General features: G+C 56.3%; 2 protein-coding genes across 3 annotated transcripts; one reads left to right on the top strand and one right to left on the bottom strand.

Annotated features, from left to right (window-relative positions):
* The first annotated feature begins 5,468 nt into the window (after positions 1-5,468).
* On the top strand, positions 5,469-15,240 carry SGCA (sarcoglycan alpha). 2 transcript variants are annotated; one of them, XM_012789740.3, is made up of 10 exons: positions 5,469-5,556; positions 6,430-6,549; positions 6,639-6,793; positions 7,007-7,079; positions 7,338-7,536; positions 8,068-8,230; positions 9,526-9,734; positions 10,002-10,028; positions 14,587-14,779; positions 15,087-15,240. In XM_012789740.3, exons 1-9 carry the CDS (start codon positions 5,520-5,522, stop codon positions 14,765-14,767), a joined length of 1,164 nt encoding a protein of 387 aa, XP_012645194.2. In that variant the 5' UTR covers positions 5,469-5,519; the 3' UTR covers positions 14,768-14,779; positions 15,087-15,240. The 2 variants fall into 2 exon arrangements, with proteins under 2 accessions (XP_012645194.2, XP_075850596.1); XM_075994481.1 differs by lacking the exons at positions 9,526-9,734; positions 10,002-10,028.
* On the bottom strand, positions 10,686-11,713 carry LOC109729508 (histone H1.9-like). The gene is given in 3 exon segments (XM_020281214.2): positions 10,686-11,159; positions 11,161-11,249; positions 11,662-11,713. Coding segments are annotated over 3 exon segments (615 nt in total).
* Positions 15,241-15,652: the final 412 nt, after the last annotated feature.

Raw genomic sequence — 15,652 nt, 5'->3', positions numbered from 1 at the left:
AAGAGGCCTTGAGCAAGTGGTCTCAGGATTTTCTATATAAGTAATACCATCTACAAATGATGTCAGTGATTTTGTCTCTTTTACTTTCCTAATCTGTCTATCAGTGAATGGTGGCTTCTAAATCTGACCTCTAAATCCAGCTCTCAGGCCATGCCAGTGGGCTGGCCCTGGGCAGCTATTAACCTGCACTGTTAGTTATAAATAAATAAAAGACCCCTTACTTTCTCCTGAGCTTTACAGTTTACAAAGCACTTCCACTTCCATTATCTCATTGATCCTTCTTACACCCACTTTACATACAGGGAGTGTCTGGGTAGAAATGGCCCTGGGCTCAGTGTCCAGAGATCCAGGTGTGCAGAGCACTGTTTTGTGACATCTATGACAGTCCCCTTCCCCTCCCCCATCCTGTTTCTCTAGTAAGCCAAAAAGCTTGGCCAGGAATGGTCTCTGGCATTCTGGAACTCATGTTTGATGGCTTTGGTCGGTTGGAGGCTCAAGGAACCACTTCGAGGGCTGCAAAGTCACCAATAAAAAAGGTGGGTAGTTGCGTGAGGTGGCTCACACCGGTAGTCCTAGCTACTGGGGAGGCTGAGGTGGGAGAATGCTGAAGTGTATAGGAGTTCAAGACCAGCTTGAGCAATACAGCGAGATCCCCCTCTCTAAAAAGGGGGGGGGGAATGTTCTGGAGATACACTTAGGTGTTCAAGATGGTACCCCAGTGTCTGGGGGGATATGGAGGATATGGAAATGTCCCTGGAAGTCAGAGGGTTCATATAGATGCTAGGGTGGGTGGAGGTGGAGCGGAGAAGAGATCATTCTGTCTAGCCCCCTGCCTCCATGCGGGTCTCCTCCTTCCATAGGGAAGAACATCCTCTGGATCGGAAAGGGAAGGATGAGGCGCAGCCCGTGGCCTCCGGTCCCCTACTGCGGCGCTCAACACGTAATAGTGACGCTCGTCCCCAGCCCGGGGCGGGCGCTCCGCCGCCATCCCGCCCCGACCCCCAGCTCTGCCCCAGCGTTGCGCAGGCGCAGGGCCGGGCTGCAGCCAGCGAACGCGCCCTCTCGTGGCGCACTCACCGAGTCGCAGCCTTTGTTGTCGCGCTGGGGGCGGGGAAGAGGATGCGGGAGAAAGATGTGGGTGGAGTCTGGGAGGCAGATGCGGAATCAGATCACAAGGACGACAATCCTTTTCCTTTGTCCCTCACGACAACGTGTGGATGCAGATAAAGAACATACGGGCCTCAGACATCAAGAGACTTAGGGAGACAGGTTCCTAGAGACGGAAGTGGAATGAGACAGAATTGACAGAATTCACTCATTCATTCATTCAGAAAATAGTCACCTGGATGGGGAGAGACAGGGACAAAGTGCCAGAGGGCTTATATTTAGGCACCAATGGGCAGAGATGGCAAAGAAGCGAGGACAGAGAGCCAGCTCGCTCAGCAGACAGGGTGGCAGGATAAGGCAGCTGCAATGGCAGCTCCGGCTGAGACAAGGCCGGGAGAGGCGGGGAGAACCTGACCCCCACGTCCCCCAGGCAGTTCTCCAGCTGGGACAATTTGAGCACCAGGAGGTACACTTGTTGCAAGGAATTGAAGCAATCAAATATATTTAAACCACAAATTCATAATTATACTACTAGTGGGGAGAAAAAACCTGAATTGGTTACAGTCTGGTGGATGCCAGGGAATCAATTTATTTTGAAACTGATAAATATAGAAAAAGAATCGAGCATTTATCTCATCTTTCCTATGTGCACTATACCACTCAGGAACCAAATAGTGAGGAGCAGTTTCTCTGTCTAGAAATATTCTAGCTAATAAAGGAAGGAATGATTGAATTTTGAATATCACCATTTTAGAGGGGAAAAAAAGCTAAGGCCCCAGAAACACACGATGTGTTTCCAGATGGAAGAACACCACCACCACCTATGAAGTGGTCTCGCCAAAGAAAGCTGCGCCTAAACCTGATCAGGCTTCTAGATCCAACTACAATTTACAGGCCATAACAAGGTACAGGAAATACCGAGGTCAGAGGAACCTGTTAAAGAACATCCTAGACATGAAATCAGCAAAATCCAGACTGTGGAAAACTACAGAAGAAATGATCTGGTTCCTTTAAAGAGAGAGAGAGAGAAGAGAGAGAGAGAGAGGGAGAAGTGAGAGAGATGGATGGGGAAACCTATAGGTTTGAAGAGATTTAAAAGAGACCTATCAATCAGGCCGGGCACGGTGGCTCACGCCTGTAATCCTAGCTCTCTGGGAGGCCAAGGCGGGCGGATCTCTCAAGGTCAGGAGTTTGAAACCAGCCTGAGCAAGACCCCCTCTCTACTAAAAATAGGAAGAAATTAATTGGCCAACTAAAAATATATAGAAAAAATTAGCCGGGCATGGTGGCGAATATCTGTAGTCCCAGCTACTCAGGAAGCTGAAACAGGAGGATTGCTTGAGCCCAGGAGTCTGAGGTTGCTGTGAGCTAGGCATGACGCCATGGCACTCTAGCCTGGGGAACAGAGTGAGACTCTGTCTCAAAAATAAATAAATAAATAAATAAAAATAAAAGACCTATCAATTAGTTGCAATGTGTGTGCCCTATTTGCATCCTTATTTAAACAAATACATTGTAAAAAAATGACATTTATGAGAAATTGGAAATTGGAACACTGGAACTTTGGTAATAAGGAGTTATTGATGATGTTCATATGTGATTATGTTAAATAGAGTCATTATTTTTTAAAGATATGCACCGAAATATTGACAGATAAAATTGAATGGGAGGAATAATTGGAAGTGGGTATAGATGAAACGAGATTGGCCTTGAGTTGATAACTGTTGAATCTGGGTGATGGATACAGCGGACTCATAATATTATTCCATATACTTTTTTTTTTTTTTTTTGAGACAGAGTCTGGCTCTATTGCCTGGACTACAGTACCGTGGTGTCAGCCTAGCTCACGGCAACCTCAAACTCCTGGGCTCAAGGGATCCTTCTGCCTCAGCCTCTCAAGGAACTGAGCTACAGGCACTTGCCACCACGCCTGGATAATATTTTTTTCTTTCTAGTTTTAGTAGAGACAGGGTCTCACTCTTGCTCGGGCTGATCTTGAACTTGTAACTCAAGCCTCCCGCCAAGTCTCCCAGAGTAGTAGGATTACAGGCATGAGCCACCTCGCCTGGCCTATTCTGTATACTTTAAAATTTTTTTCAAAGTAAGAAGTTTAAAGACCTTGTGGACCACCCCCCAGCCTCCTTTCCCCTGTCCTACCCCTAGGTCCCAAGACATAGAAGGTGCTGTGTGTTACAGCAGCAGGTTGCAGTAAAGACAGATCGGAGTTGGGGAGGTCCTCCTGTGGGCTAGAGGCCTGAGAAGGCTTTCTGGGGACTTCCAGCTGGCTCCTAGGATAGTCCCTGGCTCCCCTGAATTAGGGGGGAGTCAGAAGAGGAGGTGGCTGCAGCTTTTCCATTAAAGAAGGCTGGCCTTCATGCGCCTGATGACTCGGGTACAGGCATTGTTACCTTAAGACAGCTGAGGGTGTGAGTGGGTGGCTCCAAAAATAGCAGGGCAGGCAGAAAGGAGGAGGGAGGGGAGTCACACGGAGAAGCTCAGGGGTGAGGCTTGAGCAGCTGCCCGGCTCTGGCCCTTCTGCCTGCTCCCCTAGAGCCCTCTGATGCTCCCCCTGCCTCTGGAACCTTTCTTCCTCCCTCCTCCGTCTGCAGAGACATGCCAAGGTGATTCTGGGACAAATACCACCTTGTCTGAGAGCCGGAGTGGACGCTGACTCTAGAATTTGGTGGCTCTCCAGGGATAGGTGGGACAGTCAGGTGGGGAGAGAGCGAAGAAAGGACAAGGACTAAGTAACCTTGCCACCAGTTACCCCCGTGTGCAGGCCAACACCAATACCACGCCACGGTGCTGTGTAGCCGGGTCTCACACAGGGGCTGGGGGTCACCCAGCTTGGCCTGGGAGAGGGAGGCGGGCAGAAAGGCTTCAGAGAGAAGAGGGATGTCTGTGCAGGGTCTGGAAGGGTGACTGGAAGTTTGCTGCTTAGATGAAGGGGGGACGGGAACTGCAGGCAGAGGGAACAGCTGGGCAGAGGCTGGAGACTGGACCTTGCCCTTAGGCCAGACCCAGGGCAGGTCCCAGTCGTCCTTGCCTGGGGCGTTGGGTTGTGGGGGTGAGGGGGCTGCACCCTTGGTCTTGAGACCTTTGAGGAACGCTTGCATGGGCGCCAAGGACATGCGAACCCTGGTGGCCGTGGCCCCGGGGCAGAGTGCCCCTCTGCCCGCCCTGAGTGGGAGACCCAGGGAGAGGAAGACACCGCATCCTGGTCACACTTGCACCAAGATCCTTGGCAGACGCAAGAAGGAAGGGGAAGTGGTGCCCACGAGTATGTTAACGGCTGGCGCTGATTGTGTGAGCACCTGGCTGAGCACTTCATGTGCATTCAGCTGCTCAGCAACGTGGCCCTGAGGGGGCTACTCACCCTGTGCCTCGTTTTTACTATCTGTAAAATGGGGACAATAATGGTACCTGCTCATGGAACTGCTGTGGGATTCCTCACGCTGACCAAAGAGCAAGTGCTATTCTTGCCAGTGTATAGTTGTGCCCAAGGTGACACGTGTGCCCGCCTCTGGGCCCATGTGCTTAGCTCCGACTCTGTGGGCCAGAGAGGGCACCTCCTCCGCTCACCTGTCTCTACCTGGCTGTTCCTGTCCAGGGCGCTCTTTCCCCAGACCTACGAGCTCAGGGTGTTTGGTCTGGGGGTGAGGGCTGAGTGAACCACACGCTCATTTGCTGTGAAGGAAGCTGTCACCCAGCTGCTACACCTACTAGTCACAGGCCCTGTGCCAGGTGACTAGTAGGCGTAGGGATGTGAAGATAATAAGATCCCAGTCTCTGAGGAGCTCAGAGTACCAATACCACTTCACAGTGCTGAGTGGTTGGGTCTCACACAGGGGACAGGGGGTCACCCAGGGGCTGGGGGTCACCCAGCTTGGCCTAGGAGAAGGAGGGTGGGCAGAAAGGCTTCAGAGAGAAGAGGGATGTTTCTGCAGGGTCTGGAAGGGTGACTGGAAGTTTGCTGCTCAGATGAAGGCGGGACGGGAACCCCAGGCAGAGGGAACGGCTGGGCAGAGGCTGGAGGCTTCAGAGGGCCTGTCACTCCAGGGAGAGGCAGAGGGAGGCTGGCAGGAACCTGGGGTGGGGGTGGGGGAGGGGGGTGGGCAGAGGTGGGGTTCTAGACAGGAGGGCAGGTGCAGGAAGTGTTGGAGAGCCCCCAGCTGGGCATGGGCTGGGAACTGAAGGGGAATGGGAGCCATCAGGATTTTAAGGTAGTCAGGTTGGGGCCTTAGAAAACGTATTGGAGGACATTGTGTGTGAGGAGGGTGTCCTCTCCAGCTTAGTGCTGCTCTGGGCGGGGATGGGGCCCAGCTGCTCAGGGACTCCTCCTCTCCCTCCCTCCCGCCCTCCTCCCTGCCCCTGTCTCTGTCACTCACAGGCAGGGCCAGGCCAGCCCAGCCATGGCAGCCATGCTAACCTGGATTCCTGTCCTCGTGGGCAAGTTGGGGCCTTCTTCAGTGGGGAGGTCCAGAATGAGGGAGGGGATTTGCAGTGATGGGATGGAAGCAAGGAGGGTCCTTAGAGGGGGGTTCTGGGACGGGCGAGGCGGGGGCTGGCAGGGTTCTGGGGTGTTGCAGCTGTGGCCAGCAGCAGGCCGGGCTGGGAGCTGGGCTCTGGGATGTGGGGTGTGAGATGTGGGCTGGGAGCTCTGAGGGCTGGGGGTGTCCTAGGGCCGGGTGGGCCTGCCAGGCCAGGCCCGGAGGGCTGTGGGCCCTTTAATGGGCTGGCAGCCACTGCTTCTGCCTAGGCCCAGGCTAAATTTGGCCCTGAGAGGGAGGGTGGGGCTGGTGGGCAGGTCCTCCAGTTCTCTTGGGGCTTAGGGTCCCCTTCACTCAGCTCCTATTGGCCCCTGGGGCTGGCCCTGCTCCTCCCTGGGTATTAGGGGAGGTAGAAGGGGGTTTCTGGGTCCCAGAGTGGCTACCCCCTCCTCTGTAGGCTCCTTCCTGTCCCCGTCCCCTCCAGCCTCTGGGACATTTGGCATGAGTTCTTTTCCAAGTGCCCCTCACACACACACAGATAGCCCAACATCAGTCCCTGCCCACTGCGACCCTTACTGGGGAGCCCAGATTGAGGCGTGGAAAGGTTTTCGTGGGGGCGGCGGCCCCAGAAATCCAAACCAAATGGAAGTCCGGGTTTTGTCGCCGATGGCAATGTCCAGCGCAGCCAGGCCTGCCCCTCCCACTGCGGGCTGGTCCTTTCCAGGGAGCCCGCAAGGGAGCCCCCTTCTCCGAGTCCCATAGGGGCACCAGGATTTGGAAGGGAAGGCACTGAGGCTGGTCTGTGTGTTTGGGACTTGTGGGGTCCCCGCAGGTCTCCTGGCAGGGCTGGGGGGCACCAAGGCCCAGCAGACCACCCTACACCCGCTTGTGGGCCGCGTCTTTGTGCACACCTTGGATCACGCGACCTTTCTGCGCCTTCCGGAGGACGGCGGTGAGAGGGGCCTGACGGCACCGGGAGGGCTGGGCTGTGCCTTTCGGGGCTCCTGTTGTGACTCCGACCCCTCTCCTCTCTTCTGCCAGCTGTGCCCCCCACCGTCCGCATCACCTACCATGCCCACCTCCAGGGACACCCAGACCTGCCCCGGTGGCTGCGCTACACCCAGCGCAGCCCCCGCCACCCTGGCTTCCTCTACGGCACCGCTACCCCAGAAGATCGCGGGCGCCAGGTCATCGAGGTGCCATCAGGGACCCTCAAAAGCTCACGGGGGCGGGGCAGCGCGGCCTCCTAGGAGCCGCCCTGCCGGTGGGGATCGGGAGTTCCGCCGTGGTCATTTGCATATAATTTACATACCTCTAATCTGGCGCGGCGTCTCAGCCCGCCTGCCAGGCTCCAGCTGCGCCAGGTTTCTCTCCTGATCCACCTCTGAGCCCTCCTCACCGTCCCCCAGGTCACAGCCTACAATCGGGACAGCTTCGACACCACTAGGCAGAGGCTGGTGCTGGTGACGGGGGACCCAGAAGGTACTTCCCGCCCCGCCCCGCCCCTTCCCTGGACTGGGCTTCCAGGCTCTGGGGCTGGGGCAGCTCTGGCAAGTCAGTGAGCCTCTGGGGGTTGGGGCAGGGCCGCTGGGCCGGCGGGGTGATGTGCAGGGCCTTGCGGGGCAGGAAAGGCTGTGGTGGCATGGGGGTGTGGGGAGGAGCTTGGGGGAGGCTTGGGAAGCATCTGGGGGGCAGAGCTGGGGCCTGGGTGATGCTGAGGTGCCCACCTGGCCTTCCCAGGTCCCCTGCTGCCCTACCAAGCTGAGTTCCTGGTTCGCAGCCATGATGTGGAAGAGGTGCTGCCCTCCACACCAGCCAGCCACTTCCTCACAGCCCTGGGGGGCCTCTGGGAGCCCGGGGAGCTCCAGCTGCTCAACATCACTTCTGCCTTGGACCGTGGGGGCCGTGTCCCACTTCCCATTGAGGGTCGCAAGGAAGGGTAGGTGTGCAACCCAGGAGGGCTTCCTGAAAGAGGAGGGAGCTTGTTTTTTGTCTGGGTGGTGTGCATAGAACAGGGTCTCCCTAATTTCCATGTGGGGCTTTACCATGCCCACCTCAACCTCCCAGCTTCACACCACTGTCCACTGCCCTCCAGCCCCACCCCCATCTCCTTCCTGTGCTTTCTGAGCCCAAGCCCTGGTAACCCTGAACTCTCTACTTCCTGGTGCCCTGTGAGGACAGAAGATCCATCCATCAAAGGACATTCTTTGGGGACTAAGGCCTCCTACAGCACAGAAGAGTCGGGTGCTCTGTGCACTCTCACTATAACCCCAGATCTCGGGGGCCCTGCGACCTCTCCTGCCAGGGCCCCTGCTTACCAGATTTCCTGCCTAAACCCCCTCCTAGGCCTCCTCCCCTCTCCCATCCCAGGTCACAGCCTGCAATCAGGACAGCTTCAACAACACCCGGCAGAGCGGTGCCTGGTGTCCCTGCCCCTGCTCTGCTGACAGTGACTTGTCTCTGGGCCCAGGGTGTACATCAAGGTGGGCTCTGCCTCACCCTTCTCTACCTGCCTGAAGATGGTGGCATCCCCCGACAGCCATGCCCGCTGCACCCAGGGCCAGCCTCCACTTCTGTCCTGCTATGACACCTTGGCACCCTACTTCCGTGTTGACTGGTGCAATGTGTCCCTGGTGAGGAGGGACCCTGGTTCTTGGGGTGGGGGTGGGGCATGGCCCATCACAGTCCCCCCTCCCTCCACACCGCTTCCCACTCCAGTCTCTGATTTGTCTAGTCCCTGCTTCTCTGATGGTCTGTCTTGGCCTCAATTAGTCAGTGGTCTTGGTCTCGGTCTTTCCCACACACCCTGAAGTTCTACCTTCTCCCACAAGAGGGCGACAGAGTCTGCACTCCCCCTAAGGGGTCTCCAACTCCTGGCGTCCCACAGCTGTCCAGCCCAACATCTAAAACAATCACTCACACCCCCCAGGCTGGTTCCCAAACTCTTTCCCCACCAAGGACCTCTGCGTGACAGCTGTCTGCTTCCTTCTAAGGTGCCTCCTAGCAAACTGGCCTGCAGCCAGGAGCTGATAGCTCTCCATACTATAACTCAGGGATGCTTACTACAGCTCTGGGACACTCAGTTGAGGTACCCGGGGTCCCGCTGCTAGTGTCCTGTGAATTGCTGACAGAGCAGGAACTTATTCGGGTTGACAGCCAGGACCTGGTAATTGACAACATTCTTAAGCACTTGCTAGGTAGGCACTGTCCAATCAACATGTTTTATCCTCACAACTACTCCAGCAGGCAGATGCCACTATTATCGACTTTACGGCTGAGGAAACTGAGGCACTTAAAAGTCAGTCACCCCAGCTGGGCGTGGTGGCTCATGCCTGTAATCCTAGCACTTTGGGAGGCCGAGACAGGAGGATTGCTTGAGGTCAGGAGTTCGAGACCAGCTCTGAACAAGAGCCAGACTCCATCTCTACTAAAAATTGAAAGAAACTAGCTGGACAACTAAAAATACATAGAAAAAATTAGCCGGGCATGGTGGTGCATGCCTGTAGTCCCAGCTACTTGGAAGGCTGAGGCAGGAGGATCGCTTGAGCCCAGGAGTTTGAGGTTGCTGTGAGCTAGGCTGACGCCATAGCACTCTAACCCGGGCAACAGAGTGAGACTCTGTCTTTAAAAAAAAAACAAAAAAATCAAGTAAGTCATCCCAGCTAAGTGCTTGTCTGAGTCGGGATTCAAGCCAAGGCAGTCAGACCCCGGAGCTGTGCGCTAACCACTGTGCTGCCCTGCCTCTCCAGGACTTTGTCTCTCCAGCCTCCTAGTCCAGTGCTTGTCCAGCTAGGTCACACGAGCTGAGCGAGGTAGGCAGGAGGAGCCCTGTGGTTGCATGAGGCAATAGGTAGGATGTCCCTGGAACCCTGCCCTGTCCCCTGGGGGCCTCTGTGTCCTGCCAGATACCCCTGGGCTCTCTGTGCAGGTGGACAAGTCAGTGCCAGAGCCTGCAGATGAGGCCCCAACCCCAGGCGACGGGATCCTGGAGCATGACCCATTCTTCTGCCCACCCACTGAGGCCCCGGCCCGTGACTTCCTAGTGGACGCTCTGGTCACCCTCCTGGTGCCCCTGCTGGTGGCCCTGCTACTCACCTTGCTGCTGGCCTACATCATGTGCTGCCGGCGGGAGGGACGGTGCGTGTGTGGACGGAGGGTGGGGAGGCACCCACTGATGGTCATACCCATGGGACACCCTGTGGCACCTGTGTTGCATGGGGACCCAGACCCCTCAGAGAGTCGGGTTCCCAGGCAGAAAGGAGTGTAGGGCCCCTTTCTAGACAGCTCGGGGCTGGGGACCCACCTGGCCTGGCACCAGGAGGAGGTTGTGGGTAATCACACACAAACCACCACCCTTGGGCCAAGGCCAGAGCCGAGCTGACCCTCTCCCCCGCTCTTCCACAGGCTGAAGAGAGACCTGGCCACCTCCGAGTGAGTAGGGGAGCTGGGGGCTGGGTGGGAGTCCGCCTAGATGGCCAAACTGGGCCCTCCAGCCTCCCCGGGCAGCATAGACAAAGCAGATTACTCTGGGAAGATGAGCCAGCCTTGACCTCTGAGCCCTAGCCCTGGGCTGGTCGGTTGCTGGGCCTGACCTAGCGTGACCTTGCTTTCGTATTTGCTGGTCCCATAGAAGAGTCTTTTGTGTCACAGGAGAAGGGTACCTAATGCCACTCTGTGGGAAGGAGTTTGAGAAGCAACTTAAGAGGCTCCCAGCATGTGTGTACACACACACACACACACACACACACACACTATGAGTCAGACACCCGGGGTCCAGGCCAGCACACAATTGTTCCATCATCCTTTCTGGCCTCAGATCCTCCCCTGCAGGAACACGTGGTTGGACTAGCTCTGTCTATGGATGCTTCCAGCACTGCCAGCCCTTCCCAAATCCATTGCTCTTATTTGCCCTAGGAGTCTCCTACCAAGGACTTACCCCTCCTCTGCGCCCCTCGTCTCCTTCCTCTGCTACACCCCTGAACCCCAGATTCCAGGAGGCAGGTGTGAAATAAGTCAGGCTCCTTTTATTTCCACTGCACTGAGCCTGTGGCGGGCCTGGCGCCTCTGACCACTTGCTGGCCTGGCCCGTTAATGGTAGCGGCCCTTGGCCCCTCTGCAGGCCCTCTTGAAGGGCCGCCTGTGCCCCTGTCTGGAGCCCAATGGCGACCTGCGCCGTCCAGCGCGGCGCTGTCCAGAGCGGCGCTGCCCAGGGCGGCGCTGCCCAGACCTCCGCTGCTGCTGCTGCCGCCTTCTCTTGACCTGGAGCTTGGACTTGAAGGCCTGATTCTTGCCCATGCAGAAGGAGCCCAGGGCCCCCTTGCCAGTCACCTGCTTCAGCTTGCCCGTGTCCACCAGCCCCTTGAGCACACGCTTGAAGTAACGGGTGTTTCGTGCCATGTTGTAGCCCATGGTGGCAACAGCCTTCTTCAGGGTGGCTAGGGACACGCGCTTGCCTACTCCCTTGTCTGCCACAGTCTTCAGGATCACCTTGGATATGGTGGGCTTCTGGTGGGATTTGGAACCGCTTCGGTGCCCAGCCTCACTCTTGCTAGAGACCCCTGACACGCTGGCCTGCCGGCCTCCACTCATGGCAGTGCTTGAGGCCCGGGGCGCGGACGTAGGCAGCTGTGAAGTGTCTTTCTGCATCTCTCCCTGCGGCAGGTGAAGGGAGTTGGGTGCAAGGACCTCCAGGATGGCGGCTGGAAACGCCCCGCTGCGCTGCTCCTCAGTGGGTGGGGGAGGTGCGTCCCTGTTCTGGTTCCCTCGTGCGGCTCCGGCCCACGCCTTCCCCTGGGTGGCCAGAGGGAGGACCGAGGATGATCACCCACGCTTGGCCTCAGCAGACTGGTGCTGTGGGTGCAGGGGGTGGCAAGGTTATGTCTGTGGTGACCTCAGGGGGACATTGTGAGGCCACCAGAATCCTGTGGGGGTCACAGTGGCCCCTTTGTTTCCTCCTGGGAGGGGTGGACAGGAGATGCCAGATGGTGCGGGCATCCCACGTGCTGGGCCACCTGGCAAGGGGCGCTGCCGCTGCACGGGCCACGTGTGTGGACCATGCGCGTACCTGCTCGAGCCCGTCTAGGGGCGTTCTGGGCCCCCAGGGTTAAACCCACCATCTCGGCCCATCACTGGCTTTTGGGTTGAGGAATGCAAACATTTGAGACATCAGAATTACAGCAGCATTTATGGAATTTGGTGAGGGATACATTTTCCAGGGTGAAAAGAGATGTAATTCCTTGATCTACGTGAAATCGATTTCATTCCTTGAGCAACTTTCTACACAAAGCAGTTAAAAGGCTTTGCTTTCACTTTCTATTTTCATGTTTATTTTATAGAATTTTTCCCCATCGGGATCAGAGATTTTTCATGTAAATTTCCCAAGTTGATTCCTTTTTTTGGGGGGGGGGTGCTGCCCAAATTTAACCCATCGTACCTACTGCTATGGTGGTTTATTCTCTTGTGACTGGTATTTCTGCCAGGTTCTGCTTTCCTGGGTCAATTCTGTGGCTCAGACGTTATCAGGAAAATCTGCTTCCTCCATCAATTTGAAATCAATAACCAATTTACAATGTGCGATGTTTGCCTTAGTTGGTTTGGATTTCGTGTTGGTTTATTTCTACAAAATCCTATTTTTTTCTGCTTCTTCCATGTCTCCCATTTTTTCAAATTTACCCGAAAGGGTGATTCTACTGCCTGTTTTTCACCCAGATCAGATTTTACTGGTCACAGAATCCTCTGGGCCCTGACCACCCTCTCCCGTGGGTCTGTGTGCCAGAGGCGGGCTTGCCGGGTGTTGGTGGCTCCCTGCGTGTGGGTGAGCCCAGGCCACACGTGTGCACGTGCGCATGCGTGTGTGGGAAGGCCGCCTGTCCGTGTGTCTGCCTGAGTGCTGATGTGGAAGGACTGCGGGGAAGGTGCTGCGGGGTCTGGCTTGGGCTCTCAAAAAACAGCCGGTGAACATTTTTCCACCTGTGTGTTGCCAGAGTAATGAGACCCAGATGTGGGCCTGGGGGTGAGCGGGGGCACACGGACTGGGGCCCTTCTCCGCGGGGGCATCACCTGCCCGGTGTCTTCGTCTCAGCGTCCACACGCCGGTTCCCCTCTTTTCCCTCAGTCTCCCCTCGCCTGGGAATGGAAAATTGTGCTCTGGACAACCCAGCTTGCCAAATTCCAGACTCTAGAGTTCATCTTGACCCTCCCCCGGCCCTAGACAATGACTCCACGTCTTCCCACTGGCCAGACAGGACTCAGCCCCGCCTGCCCCAGGGAGTGTGGCCTATTCAGCGTGAAGCTGGGAAGTCTCTTCTGTAATCTAACTGGCCAGTCTCTGGAGTCCGTGTCCACTGACCGAGACCTGGACACGGGTGGGGACTACTTCCCTCTCCCATCTAATCAGTAACTGAGTGGCAAGTGGGGTTGCTTCAGCCCTGCCTGGGGCCCCAGCCCCTCTAAGAAAACCCAATTTTATTGTTTTGTTTTGTTTTTTTCAGACAGAGTCTCACTCTGTTGCCCAGGCTAGAGTGCCGTGGCGTCACCCTGGCTCACAGCAACCTCAAACTCCTGGGCTCAAGTGATCCTCCTGCCTCAGCCTCCCAAGTAGCTGGGACTATGGCGTGTACCACCACACCAGGCTAATTTTTTTGTTTTTAATTGTCCGGCTAATTTCTTTCTATTTTTAATAGAGATGGGGTCTTACTCTTGATCAGGCTGGTCTTGAACTCCTGACCCGGGTCGATCCTCCCGCCTTGGCCTCGCTGGGTGCTAGGATTACAGGCGTGAGCCACCACGCCCGGCTGCTTTTTCTATGTTAACTCATTTAATTCATAGAACAACTGCATTATAGTTGGGGAAACCGAGGCACAGAGAGCTTAAATAATTTGCCCAAGGTCACACAGCCAGGAAGCAGTGAAATCCAGATTCAAACTCAAAGCAAGTCTTCATATTTAACTACCGTGCTACTCTGCCTGTCGGAATGAACTAAAGTTTACCCTTGGACAGCAGAAAGTAAGTCTCTGGGAATGTCCAAAGACAGCGAGGCTGAGCCTTCTGAGGAGGAACTGGAGCTAGTGCTCAGAAAGGACTCTCTGTGGGTGTGGCCACTTAGTGCTGCTGGGACTTCCAGCCCCTTGGTAGATCTCAGGGAAGAGCTCAGTGCCCGGCGTCAAGGAGCCCTGGTCTGAAACAAGCCCAGGGAGACAAGACTCTGTGTTGGGAACTGGTCGGTGCTGGGGGTGGGCTGGGGTGGGGCCAAGGGGGGGTCAGGGTACAAAGAGAGTGGAGGACACGCCCGAGGGGCCAAAGGATGAGGTGCTCAAGGCCTGGCAGGATGTGGGGAGGGCGTTCCTGGAAGGGGGGACAGCTCAGGCAAACTGAGGAGGTGAGAAAGGGTAAAGGGGGAGGCAGCTTTGCCAGCCTGACCCAGGGACACAGGGACGGGGTGGTAGAGAGGGAGGAGAAGGGTTAGATGCTCTGTGGTTGGAGAAAATATTGAAGGAGGGAGCCGAGTGCTAGAAGGGACGAAGAGGGTCACCAGAATATGAAAACAAAATATTGTATTAAGTCCGGCAAATGCTGGCCTGGAAAAATAAATCCACTGTGGATATCTATTCATGTCTTGGTATCACATGAGCAGTTACCATTGCTGGGCACTGTTCTAAACCTGGAGCCATATTTTCTCATTTCATCTTCGTAGCAATCCTAGGAGGTAGATATTATTATCCCCATTTTACAGTTGAGGAAACTGAGGCACAGAGTGGCTAAGCGGCTTGCCAAGGACACACAGCTTTGAATCCAGGCTGTCTGCACCCAGAGCCTGTGCCTCAATCACTGGGCATGGAGCAGGCACCACAGAACTTCTTGTTTGCTCCCTGTGCTCTCAGCCCGTGTTTGACTGGTGGGGAGGACAGCAGGGTGGCTCTTAAGCAGTGCCAGGCTGAACCCTGGGGCGACTGAGTCCCTGAGCTGATGGTCCCCTAACCTGTGCCTCCAGCATCCAGATGGTTCACCACTGCACCATCCACGGGAACACAGAGGAGCTGCGGCAGATGGCAGGAAACCGCGAGGTGCCCCGGCCACTCTCCACCCTGCCCATGTTCAATGTGCGCACAGGCGAGCGGCTGCCCCCCCGCATGGACAGCGCCCAGGTGCCTCTCATCCTGGACCAGCACTGAGGGCCCAGCCAGGTGGGTTCAGTGGGCACTGCCAGCCTCATTTCTGGGAACGAGGTGACCTCCGTCTCAAGGCTGGGGCAAATGTGGAGCATGGGGGCAGTCGGGGGAGGGGGCGCATGGACCTGTCTGCCCCTCTGAGGCAGCAGTGGGGGTGCCCAGCAGTGCCAGGGCTATGCCCCCAATGCCAAGCACTTGGGGGGGAGGGTCAGGGTGGGGAGAACAGGAAGACCAGGGACTGGCCCTCTCAGCCCTCCACTGTCCCTCCTCCAGCTGCTCCAGGTCCAGCCCTGGCCTCACCCTCCCTTCTCTGTCCACTCAGGGAGCAGCCACGATGCCTGGCCAGGCGCATCCCGCCTGCTGGTCCCAGCTCCTGGTCCCGCTAGCCCCAGGCTCTGAACAAGCAGAGAGATGGATGGGGCGGAGTGACGGTGTTCAGTGTCAGGACACGCAGAATAAATACCTGCTGCTCTGCCTATCTGCTGCTGCCAGTGCCTTCCTCTCAGCAGCCTCCTTCGAGTCTTCACTGCCTTGGTTTCCCTTTCTGCCTTCTAGGAGTCGCCAGGGGCTGCCAGCCTTTGGACCCTTGGCATCTTGCTCTTTTCTCAGATCCTCTGGAAGGAGGAGGGAAAGACCTGCTATATGTGGCCCCCACGTGAACTTGCCTGGGAGGGATTACTGGATCATTACCCCCCATTTTATAGATAAGGAAACCGAGGCCTAGGGAGAGTAAGTGACTTACTCTAGGTCACAGAGCAAGCAAGTGGCAGAGCTTGGGTTCAAACCTGGCCTGTTTGTTTCCACGGTGCCTTCGGGAGGGCTGCGGGGCTCTGGAAGCAGGAGATCCAGGCTCTCACCTGGAGGTTTATTAATAGTTGACGCCTGTCA

Source organism: Microcebus murinus, chromosome 18 (assembly GCF_040939455.1).
Source record: "Microcebus murinus isolate Inina chromosome 18, M.murinus_Inina_mat1.0, whole genome shotgun sequence".
NCBI lineage: Eukaryota > Metazoa > Chordata > Mammalia > Primates > Cheirogaleidae > Microcebus > Microcebus murinus.
This window is presented reverse-complemented; position numbering and strand designations above follow the sequence as displayed.

What these genes read in the sequence shown, in the direction of transcription:
- SGCA (XM_012789740.3), top strand. Translation starts at nt 5,520, where the DNA reads ATGGCAGCCATGCTAACCTGGATTCCTGTCCTCGTGG. An exon ending in GGTGACGGGGGACCCAGAAG is followed by an intron (nt 7,080 to 7,337) that starts GTACTTCCCGCC and finishes TGGCCTTCCCAG; the next exon opens with GTCCCCTGCTGCCCTACCAA. An exon ending in AGAGACCTGGCCACCTCCGA is followed by an intron (nt 10,029 to 14,586) that starts GTGAGTAGGGGA and finishes CTGTGCCTCCAG; the next exon opens with CATCCAGATGGTTCACCACT.